Below are 16,127 nucleotides of genomic sequence, written 5' to 3'. Positions count from 1 at the left end.
GGATCCCTCTCCCCCTGTCTCCCTCCCTCCCTCCCTCCCTCCCTCTCTTTGCCTGTTTTTGAAAAGTGCCTCCTTCCTCAGCTTTAGGAAATGGATCCCTGCTGGGATTTCCTTTCAAAGGTGACTCGTAACCTACTTGTTAGGGTCGATTTCTGCAGGGTACCCACAACTGGTATCTTTTGCAGGGTCAGCCAAAAAGCTCTGTGTGTGTGTGTGTGTGTGGTTGTTTGCGTCCATGTGTGTGTGTGCAATTTGGGTGAGGGGAAGCACTTGCTTCTCAAAGGGTGGGGGAAATCATACCCTCAGCACTTGGCAGTGGAAGCAAGCACCAGCAGTAGCAGCAAATAGGCTCTTTGAGAGGAAAGGAAGAAAGGCAATGTTCTAATGGGGACTATGGAGTTTCAGAAAGATCCCAGTGCAGTAGCTCTAGAAATGCTTCTTGTAGTCCAGCCTGAGAAGAGGAAGACTGCCCAAAGATTGCAGATAGACAAACAGATGAAGAGCCATGGTTCATCCCAAAGCCAAGGTAAAGAAATCTGTATTAATTGGGCAGTTTAGTTTGCAGAGATGGGCAATGCATGCAAATTCAAGTATTAAGTGTTACAAGTGAGTTGCAAGTGTTACAAAGGGGACATGGAGGGGGGGATCAGGGGAAGCAAGGCAGTTATTTAGGCAATTCTGCCCCTCCACCCTACCCAAATAATAGTTAATAAAATATGAAAAATCCTGTTCCTTTTGCAAACTTTCGGTGTACTCCCCTCCTACCAATCTTAAGATGGCAAATGTGGTTTCATGTTGCGGGCAAAGCAGGACAAATATCTGTTGCAAATCCATGCAAAAGAATGTACAGGAGACACTGTCTCGTCGTCGCAACAGTGCACAGTGTCCCATCGCAACATGAGATATTACAGTGTGAGAAATCTTTGAAGTCTCTTCACAAAAAACCTACAGTCAACAGATGAAGCCAGTAAGTGAGTCAGCTAAAGCAGACTGTGATGACAATTCCATCTGTAGTCTATTGTTATCATAAACAAAGGGAACAAATGTTTGTGTTTGGGTGAGAGCATGCATATGTGTGCTATCATATACGTGTGTGATTAATACAGGGACCAGCTGAAGGAGACATTTATAGCTAGTCAGGCCAAAAGCCTGAATCATATTTTGAAGAAGACAGAATTGTAAAACTAAACTAAGTAGCACTACCACCCCATTCACTATACAGAAAACAGTGAAATGGGTAACCCAATGAACATCACCGTTGTGATCACAAAGACTAGGATACTTTAACCTGGAATTGGTAGATAGAGAGGGAGATGATGTCACTTGCCCTGGGTGCCAAATCAGTTTGTTAACTTTCTTCCCATGGCACATGCCCAGCCTGTTCCCCTTCAAGAAAATCTATGAATTTACATGCCACACAATTGTTCTCCTCACTTTGAAGTTAGTAACAGTACTTAGGATTTCAAGATGGCTCACAAAGCCATTATTCTTTCATCTTTTCACCTGCAAAAATTAAACACTAATAATCAGCTTACTTCATTGGATTGTTGTAAGGATTTCAAAGATAATGTACATGATACAGAGCTTATGCTGAAACGTACTACATAGCCTCAAAGAACCTCATATACATTCTCTGAGAAATCCTACAACGACCCAGTAAGAAAAGTGAATTTTATTGTGCCTTAAGCACACATGAGGAGAGGGGTGACCAAACATTGGCTTGCCTAAGACCACCTGTTGAGTTGTTAACTGAAGTGACATTTGAATCCGGAACTCTCTGGCTCACAACATGCCCTCTGAACGTTATGCCAGTTCTCTCAGTAAAATATGGTGAACAAAATTCCAGTTGTTCCTCATGGCAATGGAGTCCAGTCCTACCTAGATTTCATGTTAAACAGCTAGATTTACTTGGTGTGATGGCTTGCCTTCAAATTATTAATAGCTGTAGTGGGGCTATTGGGCTGAAGGCAGGCAGTTAACCCTTTCTTCAGCTGCTGCCTTTCAGAGGAAAATCCCTCTCACCCCACAGCATCTGTTTAGTCTTTTCATCCAGCAGTCAGAGAAAACACCAAATAAAGAAGCAAGAGATGGGATATTCACATTCATATCCTGGGGGAGACAAATATGAAGATCAGCACGACAGGTGGCTGGGCCCTTTGGACCTTCCCTCCGGAACCATCCCAGTTCACTCACTGGGCTTCGTGTGGCGCATGCAGCCATCTTCGGTAACATTGTGTCAATATTGGAAGTAGCCCGGCTGGCACTCCCCCAACTCCCTGTGGTGCTGACCATTCAGCAGCTGAGTGGGGAGACTTGTCATCCCTCCTCCTTGCTGGAGTGGTCAGCAGCTCAGGGAGGTGAGGAAGTGCCAGCTGCGCTACTTCTGCAATTGGCATAACGTTACCAACAATGGCCATGGGCAAAATGCAAAGCCCAGTGAGTAGACTGGGATGGTTCTGGGGGTAGGGAACGGACCTCCTTGACACCTGTGGTGTTGTGCTTCTTATTCATATCCCCGAGGATACGAATACGAAGCTCTCATGTCTAGAAGCAGTAGCACCAGGATACAGATGGAATGGCAGATGTATCATGAGGAGTGCCACAACTGAGCTCAGAGCCATAGGACACCTTTGATGCAAACATTTGTCATAACATTAGTTTTTACTGTTATTCTTCAAGGTACCACATATCTTTGTTATTTTGCTGTAACGGATTAGCATAGCTGCCCTGCAGTCACAGCACTGCTACAAGCACAACTATTTTCTCACTATCATTGTGCTCATAGTTGCTGTGAACAATTTGTCACCTGGGATCCGATCTTCTGATGACAAGCCTGCCATATTTTGCATGCCTGACACCCAAGGACCAGCCTAGCTATCTTCCACTGACATCTTACGTGAAATGTATGATCCACGGTACACCCTTGGTGGTTCAAGCTCCCCTCTGTGCTGCTTTAAGATAAGAGAATAAATTATGTAAAGAAACAGGATTTTGTTAACAATTCCAATAACGGATCTCCACCTTTCTACACACTGGCAGTGTAGGTTGGCCTTTGCACCTCCAGGCTGTGATAAAGAGCTACGAGTGATCATCATTCAGGGCTAACAGATATTGTAGAGATGTTGCATGGAAAATAAGATCCCCTTTCCCTGCACACACAGTAGTTCTAATGAAAATTTCAACCTTGTACAAACACACACGCACAGGATTTTACCAAGTCTAATATTGCATGTGGGTGGATAAGACCATCCCCAGACACAAAGCAAAAAAAATCTCTCCATGGTTAGGAGACTGATTAAGATAGTTTACCCCAGGAGATTGATGCAACGCTGTCATGCTTTCCTGACAGCTAAAAAAAAGTGTGCTGCTTATATACCGCCCCATAGTGCTTCAGGCACTCTCTGGGCGGTTTACAAGTTAATTATGCAGGCTACACATTGCCCCCCAGCAAGCTGGGTACTCATTTTACCAACCTCAGAAGGATAGAAGACTGAGTCAACCTTGAGCCGGCTACCTGGGATTAAACCGCAGTACAGCGGTTGAACCACTGCGCCACAACCTCTTGGGGGTTTTCTTGTCATCTCGGCAGGCAGTCCTGTTGAAGTCCTTGTTAACCTCTAGAATGGGGAAATGGCCAGGGCTGTGGGCACGATCACTCTTAAGCATTGCTTCCTATTGAGTATAGACAGACAAGTGCCCTGGCTTGTCTGTGAACTAGCAGTGATTAAATGAGCAAGGTAGAGGTTTCACGGGTGGACGGGAGATCATTTGCAAAGTTAAAACTAGTTACCAGCTGTGTCCTTCAGATGTCAGATTTGGGTATAGTGACACATGCCGTAATTACATCCTACTTGGATTACTGCAATGTGCTCTAGGTGGGACTGCGTTTGAAGATAGTCCATTTCGGGGCCCAATTCGAAGTGCTGGTTATTGAATAAAAAGCCATAGACAATTTGAGTCCACGCTATCTGAAGTATCTCCTCATATGAAATTTCCCAGCATTTGACATGTTCAGAGGAGGCCTTCTTCTCAGTTCCATTGCCATTGTAGGCAAATTTGATGAGGATATGAGAAAGGGCCTCCACTGTGATTGCTATAAGATTGTAGAATGCTCTTGTTTGGGAGCTTAAGTTAGCCCCTTCGCTTCCATCCATCCACCCGCAATGACTAACTTTTTCAAGCAGGCTTTTAATAACCATAACTGGATCCTAGATGCTGGGTTTTAGCTGAATAAGTTTTTAAAGTTTTAAATGTTTAAAATTGTTTAATGTATTTTAATTGTTATTAGAATCTAATTGTTCTTAACGTGTAATTTATTGTGTTTTTAATTTTACTTGTTCTGATGTTGTGAGACACCTTGAGTCCCCTCATCAAGAGACAGGTGGTCTACAAATAATACTAAATAAATAAAATAAACAAAAAGAGTAGAAACCACTTCTCTTGTGGATAATGCACCTTTTTCTTTAGAGTGTTTCAATAGATTAGTTGTATTAATTCAATTGTTTTAAAAACCCTGTTTTATGAATGTGAGATATTGTGATTCTGTATCCATAATTCAAAATGGCCCAATATTGTTGCACAATATCATGCCTGTGTTGCCAGCAGGGAAAAGGTTGCTAAGCTTTATATAGCAAAGGGCAGCCTGAAAGTTGACAACACCAATCTACAGGATACCCTCTTGTGCTCACTACCATTTACAAATGCCAGAAACTCACTCCTATAGCTATGAATATGGTGGTTTTAAAAAGGTATCCAGTTTTAGTTTGAAAAAGACTACAGGATTCCTTTTTTCAAATGATGGCTGCTGAAACATAAACAAGCATCTAAAAAAATGCATATTACTTCCATTTTCAGTGGTTTTCCCTCACTAACAGATTTATCCCAATCAAATGAATCAATAAATAAAACTCGAACAATTAACTAACGAAGATTTGTCCAATTAGGGATAGGAATATTTGTAATCATTTATTCAGCATTTCAGCCAACAAAACATTTTACATTTCAGTTCAGCCCTCCTAAAAATGACCCAATGAGAGAGTCCTGTGGGTTTGCTTTTTATCAATGATGAACAGGGGCTTAATGCATTATTTCATGTCATTTCTTCCTCCAGCCTCATGATGCATAAAGACTCCCTCATGAAGCCTATCACATCTCTGATATATAGTGTCCTTTGGTGTGTGTTGCATTGCAGCATATGGAATCCAGAAATGACTGTAGAACGCCATGCTTTTTTTTTTTTACAAAAATATTCATTTTCCATTGGGCAAGGGAAGATCATAGGGAAGGGGATTTGCATCAGGGTATCGGGGTAAATAAAAATACTGAATATGATAGAGAACAGTATATATCATTATTACATCTGGCAATGTGTTTCTTACTAAGCTTATCTTGCATTTTTTTTCTAAGCCTTTAACATCTAAAATTATATCTTATATTTTCTTTCTCATAATTTTAACCCTTTCATATTCTCATCTCTCATCCAATTATACAAAGGTTCCCACTTTTTTCTAACCTCGGCAATTTTTTTGTCTTTTAATACAGTATTTCAGTGAAAATATCCATCTCTGCTGCTTCAAGAATTTTTTCTATTAATTCCTGGGTTATTGGAGTCTCCTCTTTTTTCCAGTATTTGGCATATAAAATTCTTGCTGCTGTAGTTACATGTATGATAAATAACTTTTTTCTTTTTCTATGGAATCTGGTGTTGTATTTAACAAAAACAGTTCATGTTCATATGGAATTATAGAGGATAAAAATTTTTGTAAAACTTATGGACTAGTTTCCAAAAGCTCTTAGCTTTCCTACCATGCTTTTTTTAAAAGCGTGTTTACAATTCTCATAATTATCTATTATTTTCAGAGTCTAAGACATTCTTAAGGATTCTTTTCAATTGTCAACAGGGCATTCTTAAGTCTTGTTCTTCTTCATCTCTTTCTCATCTTTCTGCCACCCCTTTCCCACCCCAAATATTAAAAATGCTGTGGTTCATTCCTCCTCCAGAGCAGAGAGAGAACTGTGTAGCCTCTACATGGCATGCAGCCTTCCAAGGCCATTAGTACCTCCTTGAATGAGCTCTTGAAATCTCATGCTGTTATTTATGCTTTTATAGGCTTTCAAGGGGATGGCAATGGAAACAATAAACTGGAGCAGTATCAAGAAAATGACCTTCATGGTATGTCATTACCCTTTTTCCCCCAAAAAATAAGACAGGGTCTTATGTTAATTTTTGCTCCAAAAACGCATTAGGGCTTATTTTCAGGGGATGCTTTTTTTTTCATGTACAGCAATCTATGTTTATTTAAATACAATCATGTCATTTTATTCTGGTTGCTGCACAGTGGTGGAGGACGGGGTTTCTCTTAACTGAGGTTTATTTTGGGGGTAGGGCTTATGAACATCCTGAAAAATCATACTAAGGCTTATTTTCTGGTTAGGTCTTATTTTAGGGGAAACAGGGTATTATTATTAGGACTATGTCCTTCCAAATTACAGCCAGCCCCCAACACATCTAGGATTAACTATCAGAAGACATGACATTCTAAAAGTTTAAACCTTCATGCTAAAAAAAAAGTGCTGACCTCAAGATTCTGAAACTGGGTGTCATAACTGTAAGGGATAACTCTAAAAAGAAGAGTAATCAGCTGATAAGTAGACACACAACTCTTTTGGACAACAACTGTATTATGTGCAGTGGTCCTTAGACACAAGCAAGCAGAATTAAACATTATACAGGTACAATGAGCACCAGAAGTGGGAAATATGAAATACTGTCATTGATTTAACCATGCTTATTTACAAGGAAAAAATAATTGGAAACCTAAACCTATACTGTACATTTTTAATCTCCAGGGTAAATGATAAAGCATCTCAATGAAAATGTATCACAAGAAGGAGCCATCATCACCATCTTGAGTTCTCTGTATTGCAACCCTTTGACCAAAGAGAACATCTGCTGCAGTCACTTTTTTGTGTGGACTGATGGCATCCTCAGAATAAAATGTAGTGTAAATAAAAATAACTGCTGGATAGCTCGGTGGTTTAGGCATCTGGCTGTGGAGTCAGGGGTTCTGAGTTTGATTCCCCACTTAGCCTCCTTGACAGGGGCTGGACTTAGTGATCCATAGGGTCCCTTCCAGCTCTGCAGTTCTAAGATTATATATGAATGCAATTAAGATCTTGAGTTTGAAACTGAATTTGCATGCAGTTTTGAAAATTCCAGTTCTGAAACATCTGTTGTGGAACCAAAGTCTGCATTTTGCACTGAAAATTAAAAATCAAAATTTTATCAGTTCCATTCCAAGAGCAATACAATAGTTTGCACTGAATTTTAGATATGAAACTAAAATGTTCAGGTTTTAAAATTTAAATTTCTATCTTTATAGAAAAAATTATTTCTATTTCTATACTCTATTCTTGCTGCCTTCTTGAAGTCAAAGATAGCACACTGGGTTTTGCTGTTTACTGTTCACAGATGCGCTCAAACATCTAAAAAACCTTTCTTGCATTGTTGTTATTAAATCATTTGTTCTGGGGAACTCAGGCAGTCTGTGCTGACAGAATAACAAGCAAAACTGGGCTACAAGAGGGAGATGCTAGCATGTGGAACTTTGAGGTTGACTGATCATGGAATGTATATGGAAGGGAGGGGTAAAGGATTGAAGCATCTCATAGCAGGGCATGGTTGGCTTGAATCCTTAAACAGAGCACCCCTGCTAAGACATAAGGATGCACTCCAACATTTCAATTGAGTTTCTACTTGCTTCTTAGTTAACATGTTTTTTTTTTCAGTCTCAAGTCCAGTTACTACAGTTTCAAAGTATTTTGGTCATTCCAATACTTCCTTTCCCTCTGCAGGCTGTGCAATTCAGATGCAGCAAGTCATCACATCCTGTTCAGTCCAAGGTATGTGGTAAACGAATGAATTGTTTGCTTTTTCCTGTGCTTATGTCCCAACTGTCGGCAGGAAGGATTGCAATCCAGAATATCACAAATAGGACAAAACATTAAGAGGCATTTTGTTAGTCCCCAAAGCAGAAAAGCTATTCAGGAAAGCTATTCAGGACAAGATGGTTGGACAACGTCATTGAAGCTACCAACATGAATTTGACCAAACTTTGGGAGGCAGTGGAAGACAGGAGGGCCTATGCAGGCATTATTAAACTATGCAAGCCCAAGATTTCCCAGAGGGTAATCCATTTCACAGGACCAAAAAACTGTAAGGTCTCCAGGCAAGGAGAGGAAGCAGAGAAAGGTGCAGTAGCTCTGGCCTCCAAGCCCCCACCCCCACCCGCTGTTCCTGTTGCCTGCCTCCATGTGTAGAGAGAGGCCATCTTCCATTGACATTGCTTGGTCTGTGGAGGATTTCTGTACAACTGAAAACCCTAGTTTGCCAAGATTCCCAACTGTAGAGAGGGCTTCCACAGACAGCGAAAGGTCTTCTCTTGAGATGGGTTCTTTCTACGCTTGATAAAAGCAAAACTGTTGAGGGAAGGAGTGGGCTGCAGTGGAGATGCAGTTTCACCCCTCACTCCTCTCTATTCTTGTGTTGATTTTAAATTCTTTTATAATGTCAACATCAGTTTCTTATTACTTCACTGATGCAGAAAACAAATGAAAAAAAGAAATCCAGTGACTGAGAAGAATAGAGAAATCAATGTGTGCAAGCCTGCTCTTAACTGGCTAAGAATAAATTAAAGAAAACTAAACCAACAAATTTTCCATTCCAGTCCAGTCTAGTTATTTGTAGATGAGATGCTGATCTTATCTTTCCTGCTCATACAGTGTTTTCTCCCCAGCAAAGTTATCTCCTTTTTTATTAGGTGTCTTCTCAATAGCGACTTCCTCTTACAAAGAAAGCCACTATATTTACCTTCTAATGATTATTCCAATGACTTTCATACTTCTGCTTATAACATGGCTTTACACTCATACCTCTTTTGGCACTTGAGGGAACATTACTGCTAAATATGGGATCAGCATCTAGTGAGGTCCATGGGGGGAAGTGAGAAGAAACTTCATCTGTGAAACAGACGGATACAGAAATGAGATAGAGACATGCCATGTAGTTTCAGAAGCATTTTGAATGTTTGGTTCCCTCTCCCATGGCCTGTCAATAAAATACTGTTTAAGGGTTCATAGTGAGAGAATTTCCATTTTATGGGTTTTAAAAGTTCATACTGTAAACAAAAACAAATCTGGAATATATTTCAACAATATTTATAGTTAAGGATTTCTGCACCTGCAATGGAACCAATGAGTGAACCATACTGTGGCTTCCATGTGGGGAAGTTGCCACACAGAGGGGATCCTGAGTGGCTCCAAATATTGCTGTAGTGATGTGGTGGCATTCTCTGGCTTCAGCTAAGAAGAAGGATGGTTTCCAATCAATGAATGTAAGCTATTTTTACTGTAGTATGAAACTTAACTGATGAGGCTTTGAGCCTCTAACAACAGTCAGCCATATTAACAATAATAACTGTAGAACACCTTCATCTCACTCTGCTTCTGAGAACAAGTGGTTCCTTCCAGAAATTATTACCCCTTTACTTTCCACAGTACTGTTACCTGTACTTTACTAAACAAGCACATTGAAACAGCCCTTAATGTTTAGGGGTGATATATAACATACTGGTCTCCATGGTGATGACCACTAGCTTATTCTGATGGCTGATCATTAATGAAAATGCATTCATTAGGGTGCATATATGAGGATCTAGCAATTTTCAGGCAGAGGCAGATTATTAGAGTACAAAGATATCTGAAACTCACCTGCCATTACGTAAGTCCTCCCATTCATCCAAGCTGTCCACCATGAACCTACCTTTTAGAACTCCATGAGAACAGGAGAAACAAGCAGGGTGGTTCACACCAAAGATCCATCTCCTTCTGTATTTTGTTGCCAAAAGCCATTTACCTAATGCCTTTGGGAAGCTCCAGCAAAGAAGCCCAAGGAGAATTGAATCTTTGTTTGTTTGTTTTTTAAAGAGATTTCTTAAGGGAAACCATATTTCTTGCCTCTTTCTTGCAGATATAACAAGTGTATTTGGCTCAGATCACAGTAATGTGTGTGCTCCTCTGACACTAAGCAACAAGAAGGAGATAGAACAAATAGTATGTCTGACTTAAGACAGATACACATATGAATCCCTAAATAGCTCTTACTGAAATGTACACATGAAGGAACCATAGTCATCTGAGAAATCAGCTCATAAATTGTAAGTCTTGGTCTTTCCACACCAAAGTGATAAGCAGAAGAATGAGTGGTGAGGAAGCAGGATAGCAGAGGAAAGAAAGAGAAGGTTTGAAGTTCAGGACTGCTTAACCAAAAGGAAATATGAAATGAAATGGGAAAAGTGGACTTTTTTTAAATGCTGTATTTGATGATGTACAGATGGATGTTTCCTTACATAAGAGACCAAATCTCTCTGGCCTACTGCAACTCCCCTTATTTCCTGAAAGGTCTGGAATACATCTCAAGCTTGTTCTGAGAGTCCACTGGCCTTAAGAAAGAGGCAAGAATGTGACATAGGAAGCCACAGTGGAAACCAGGTTGCCAACAAAACTTTACTTAGCACAAAAGTGGATGTTACAGATAAACACAGCATTAGAGTTGAAAGCACATCAGTGTATGAGACGTGATTTAGGCTGTCTTTCATGTCTGAGGGATTAGACCTCAAAGGAATCATGTGCTGAAGCCCTGAAGACAAGTCACAAAACAAAGCAAGGTAATGTGCAAACTCTGGAATGTGAGAGAAACTGGGTTGTGTAGAAACTCTGTCTCTGCTCTCAAGTTGCTACTGCTATTCAATTTCTCCCAAGAGCTGCCTCCCAGTGCAGCTATTACTGCCACATCCCAAGCTTGTCCTGAGGATCCACTGACATCAAGCTTTTTGGGACATTCAGGCAAATATAATGGGGAGGAGGGTAAATGTAATTCAAGGAGGACCCTGGCACTTGCCTCTTTAACCTCACACTGTATTGGATACAGGGTAGAATTAAGAATTGCTGAGGTCCTAAACTGTGTCAAATTTATAAGGCCTCATAGAATAACATTATCCCAAAATGGATACTATTCCAATGCTTATATGAAACTAGAAATTCCTTAATTATTTGGTATTTAGAGGCTATGATCATTTACAGCCTTAAACTGAGGCCTACTTAGCTTGGGCTTGAGTCCGATACTGAGGAGATACAACCCAATCTATTTGTGTTCTGAATTACAGTAATTTTCAGAGGACTGACCAGCTACAAAATCATTTTTTGTTTTAGGAACCCAAGTGAAAGTCGAGGTACATGATAGAAATTCCATGCCACAGTTATTCAAGAAGCTCTCCATTGGGAAAGGTATGCAGATTTATAAAAACACTTAAGCTAAGGAGTTCTGGTTTGGTTTGGGGTTTTTTTTAAAGCTAGCCACTCTCGATAGCTTCAGTCCCCAACTTATATACAACAGCAACAAAAATAACCATAAGCTTTATCCTACAGGGTTGTTGACTGAATACAACTGGACAATGCATGTAGAGCACTCTGAACACTTGAAAATGCTATACAAATGTTAGATAGTAGTAATGATAGCAGTGGTAGTAGCGTTAGTCAGACAAGTGCTACCAGTTGCTGCCCGGGCCCAATTCAAAGTGCTTGTTTTGATATATAAAGCCCTAAACGGCTTGGGCCCTGGATACTTGAAGGACCGTCTCCTTCCATATGAGCCTACCCGGCAGTTAAGATCTAGCCAGGGGGCCCTTTTGAAAGAGCCGTCCCTCAAGGAGGTAAGAGGGACGGCTTGTAGACAAAGGGCCTTTTCGGCAGCTGCCCCCAGACTATGGAATGCCCTCCCGACTGAGATTTGTCTGGCGCCGACACTGATGACATTTCGGCACCAGGTCAAAACCTTCCTGTTCCAGAAGGCTTTTAACTGAAATAATATTAGCTGTGGGTCCGATGGCAATTTTATATATATTTTAATTGTATTTTAATTGTTACATATCTTTACTGTATTTTAAATGCTGTAAGCCGCCCAGAGACCTTTGGGTAGTGTGGGCGGCATATAAATTAAATAAATAAATAAATAAATAAATAAATAAATAAATAAATAAATAAATAAATAAGTGGCTTGAAAGATGTCTTTAAAGCCTTTATAGCCCATCCTATGTCACAGGATCTCAGGGCGGGTTACAGAGCTGTATAAAATGGTTTTAAAACATCAGATGTTTAAACAATTTAAAACCAAACAATTTAAAATATACAAGTAAAACATTCAAACATTAAAGCCACTGTAAAATCTGTGCAAGCCTCAATCCTCAACACTCAAAGGTTCTAAAATGTTTGGTTTGGTGCTGAAATGATGCAAATGTCAGCCCCAATCAAGCCTCTAACAGAAGGACAGGAAAGAAGCTGTTGCCTAATCTTCAGTCCCAATGTGCAGCTGCAAACTGAAGACAAGTCCCAGGTCAGGGAAGACACCACCGAAAAGAAAACTTTAACCCTACCAGCTTGACAATCCTGGTCATCCATTGGAGAGGAAGGGTGCTGCATATCAACCCTCTCAACACTGAAACAGATGGTTAGGGTGTCCCCTTCCCTCATCTCCAGGTAGGCAATCAGTGCAAGCAGATTGTGCACAAAGCACTTTTTCACCAACAGATGCCTGAGCATGCATCAGGAGGCAAAAGTCTGACACCACTACTGGCGTCTTGTTCGAAGAGCAGAGGCAGGGTTAGCAGACAGTCACTCAATAATAATAAAAAGGTGTCAGAACAGTTGAAGAATGATGCAAACAATGTGCCAGGTCTTGTGAAACTGTGATGATCAGGTCTCTAGGTTACACAAGTCTAAGCAAAATTTACCAAGATGCACAAGGGTTATTTTCCCAGAAGGGCCTCTGTTTCCAATTATAAGGAAGAGTATACAGCACTGTAATGTTTGATTTTTATTAAATAATATGTATGGAGGTCCAGGCTGGACTGAGACTGTGCTACACCAAGAGATTTAAGAACCTTCGCTGTTTGTGCATGCCATGGTCCTTATGACCTCACATTCAGCTGCTATTTGCCAGAGGAGGAAAGACTGGCCAATTGTCACCTCTTGCAATGTGATCGCTGGAGAACTGTCCTGTCTTGGTGAGGTGAATTCATCAGTCTTTTTCTGCTGTTGTATTTACTGATTAAAGAGGCAGAGAGGGAAGGAAATAAGTGTTATTTTCATGTGAAATAGGACTCATTCGATGAAAATTTTGTACACAAGATGAAAATTTTGGGAAATAGCATGAGATTGCAAATGTTGATTAGAACAGATGTCATTTAGGCACTAATTACAAAATAGACAGGTGTCACACGATTTTCTCATGATGACAAATTCCCCACAAACATACACACAGAGAGATTGGAAAAATGTGGTGCTGGAAGTTAATGATAGCCCCTTAAACAACTCACGAATAACGAGGTAAGTGTTTGTTTTATACTCTGTGTCCTTTCTACTTTGATCTCTTTTGCCCCTCCTAATACTAATTATCCTCCCTATTTCCTAGGTTTGCAAGAAAATGGGAAACGCAGACCACGTCCACCTAGTTTGAAAGACCAGCATGGTAACTATGCATATAACATCCATCCCAACTAAACAAGCTGTGTGTGGTTTTTTCAAATGCATAGAATATACACTTTTAAAACAGCAGTTGTATATAGTATTCGCGAAGGCTTTCATGGCTGGGATCTAATGGTTGTTGTGGGTTTTTTCGTCTCTTTGGCCATGTTCTGAAGGTTGTTCTTCCTAACATATCGCTAGTCTCTGTGGCTGACATCTTCAGAGACTGGTGCTACATTAGGAAGAGCAACCTTCAGAATACAGCCAAAGGAAAAAACCCACAACAACCATTAGTTATATAAAGGTTTAATAATTATTCCATCTGTTTTTGGGGAATTCTGTAACTATATAGGGATCCTGTTCTGTTCAAACAGACTGTAATCTAGTGCAGTTCTTTCATTCATAGAAGGTTCTTCAATGTAGTTGAACTGAAGGGAGGAAATTATTTTAATAAATCCCCCCCCCATCTTTGGCATGCTCCTCCCCTCTCCCCACTCTATATGATGAAGAAACTGTCCAGAATAGCAAGTAGGTGGCATAATAAGATATAGGAGAAACAAGGAATATACAACATTTCATAACTTTCCCTTTCATCCATGGAAACCTCTGATAAAACTCTAGTCATTAGCATAAGGGCCTACCCACACTGGCATATAGTTATAATATGTGAACTTCCAGTGGCACAGTTTGGATCGGAAGTAAAAGAGACCTTATCTGCAAGTGTTTCAACAATCCATCTTTCCCCTTTAAAAGCTGTGACTCACCTCTCTGGCCTGGCAGTAGAGCATGCATTCTTTTTGGCACACTCATTGTTTAGCGCAGTGGTCCCCAACCTTGGGCCTCCAGATGTTCTTGGACTACAACTCCCAGAAGCCTTCACCACCACTTCTGCTGGCCAGGATTTCTGGGAGTTGAAGTCCAAGAACATCTGGAGGCCCAAGTTTGGGGACCACTGGTTTAGCGTCTTTAATCAAGATATGGAAGCTGAAGCTGCTGAAAACTGCTAACTGGCATCATAACTGCACATTCAGAGGGAGAGGGAGAGAGAAATGAAGGGAGGAGAGAATGAGGGAAGAGGAGCAGGTAGCGGGGAAGGAAGAAAATTGAACATACCAACAGAAGAGAGAGGAGTGATGTAAAAAATAATTTCACTTTCCCTGACTCTCCACACACAGTCAGAGGAAGTGTTAAATTGACAGCTGATCTGGCTACAAGGGATCATTTGCTGTTTGAATAGGAGGCACATTGCCCATCCCCCAAGCTCAACAAACCCTTTGTAGCCCAATCCATCCTACTTCCAAAACAGCCAGTCTGGGCAGGCCCATTAGGGTTTTTTAAGTACCTTGTTACCCATTACATCATGAGTTGGTGTGTTTGACATCATTTGTTGGTGTGTTTTACAAAAATCTGTATTCAGAAATATAGCCGAAACTCCCCACAAATTATCCCTCCAAAAGAGCATTTTAGAAGTAATGTTGTTACACATGCACGTCAGAGGTATCATTACAGCTTTTTGTATCTCTTTGTAAAAACAAGATTGTTAGGCCCTTGTTACTTAAAATGTGTAAGAGGAAACTTGTAAGATGTTTCTTCTAAGCTCTGGGCTTGAATATTATAAAGTGTTATACTATACTTTTCAAAATGTTGGGAGAAATCCTATTGTGGTTATTGTGGGATTTCAGGCTCTTTGGCCATGTTCTGAAGGTTGTTCTTCATAACGTTTCACCAGTCTCTGTGGCCAGCATCTTCAGAGGACAGCTCTCTGTGCTCTGGTGTATTTTGCTTGGGAGTGGAGTATTTATGGCTGTGAGATGGGCTTTTGTCCTTTTCAGAAGATGGGTGATTACTGTGTTTTGTTGTGGGTGTATTGTTGTGATGCGGAGAAGAGATTATCTGTCACTGTGATTGATGGGTGTCATTAGCTGGTCTTTTGTGTGTAGTGATCCCCAGTCCTTGTGGCTGGGTAGAGGTTGTTGATCTTTTGCACACTCTATTTTTCAGAGCTGGGAGCCATGTTTTGTTGAGTTTCAAACGTTCCTCTTTTTTGTTGAAATTCTGCTGGTGCTTGTGGATTTCAATGGCTTCCTTGTGCAGTCTGACATAGTGATTGCTGGTGTTGTCCAGTATTTCAGTATTTTGAAATAGAATTTCATGTCCAGCTTGTTTTAGTGTCTCCCAGAATCAAAGAACATGAGAGACACTGCAGACTAAAAAATCAGAAAAATGTGCAATAGCTGAACATGCCCTAAAACAACTCCTCTCTCCATTGGCTGTTGATCCATTCTGCATCACAACAATACACCCACAACAAGACACAGTAATCACCCATCTCCTGAAAAGGACAAAAGCCCATCTCACAGCCACAAATACACCACTCCGAAGCAAACTACACCAGAGCACAGAGTGCTGTCCTCTGAAGATGCTGGCCACAGAGACTGGCGAAATGTTAGGAAGAACAACCTTCAGAACATGACCAAAGAGCCCGAAAAACCCACAACAACCATTAGATCCCGGACCTGAAAGCCTTCACAAATCCTATTGTGTTGCTA

At 40.6% G+C, this 16,127-nt stretch overlaps 1 protein-coding gene across 2 annotated transcripts in view; it reads left to right on the top strand.

Moving 5' to 3' along the window:
* The first annotated feature begins 294 nt into the window (after positions 1 to 294).
* Positions 295 to 16,127, top strand: part of KY (kyphoscoliosis peptidase) — a 37,225-nt gene continuing 21,392 nt past the window's right edge. Inside the window, exons 1-5 of one of the 2 annotated variants that reach the window (XM_020786410.3) lie at positions 295 to 526; positions 6,110 to 6,172; positions 7,855 to 7,902; positions 11,269 to 11,343; positions 13,526 to 13,582. In XM_020786410.3, the coding sequence (XP_020642069.3) occupies positions 385 to 526; positions 6,110 to 6,172; positions 7,855 to 7,902; positions 11,269 to 11,343; positions 13,526 to 13,582 (385 nt within the window). In that variant the 5' untranslated portion in view covers positions 295 to 384. The remainder of the gene's footprint in view (positions 527 to 6,109; positions 6,173 to 7,854; positions 7,903 to 11,268; positions 11,344 to 13,525; positions 13,583 to 16,127) is intronic. The other variant, XM_072995857.2, reaches the window with a different exon arrangement.

The sequence above is a fragment of the Pogona vitticeps genome, chromosome 3 (genome assembly GCF_051106095.1).
Source record: "Pogona vitticeps strain Pit_001003342236 chromosome 3, PviZW2.1, whole genome shotgun sequence".
Taxonomy (NCBI): Eukaryota; Metazoa; Chordata; class Lepidosauria; order Squamata; family Agamidae; genus Pogona; species Pogona vitticeps.
Note: the sequence above shows the minus strand (reverse complement) of the source record. Positions and strands in the feature narration are given on the sequence as shown.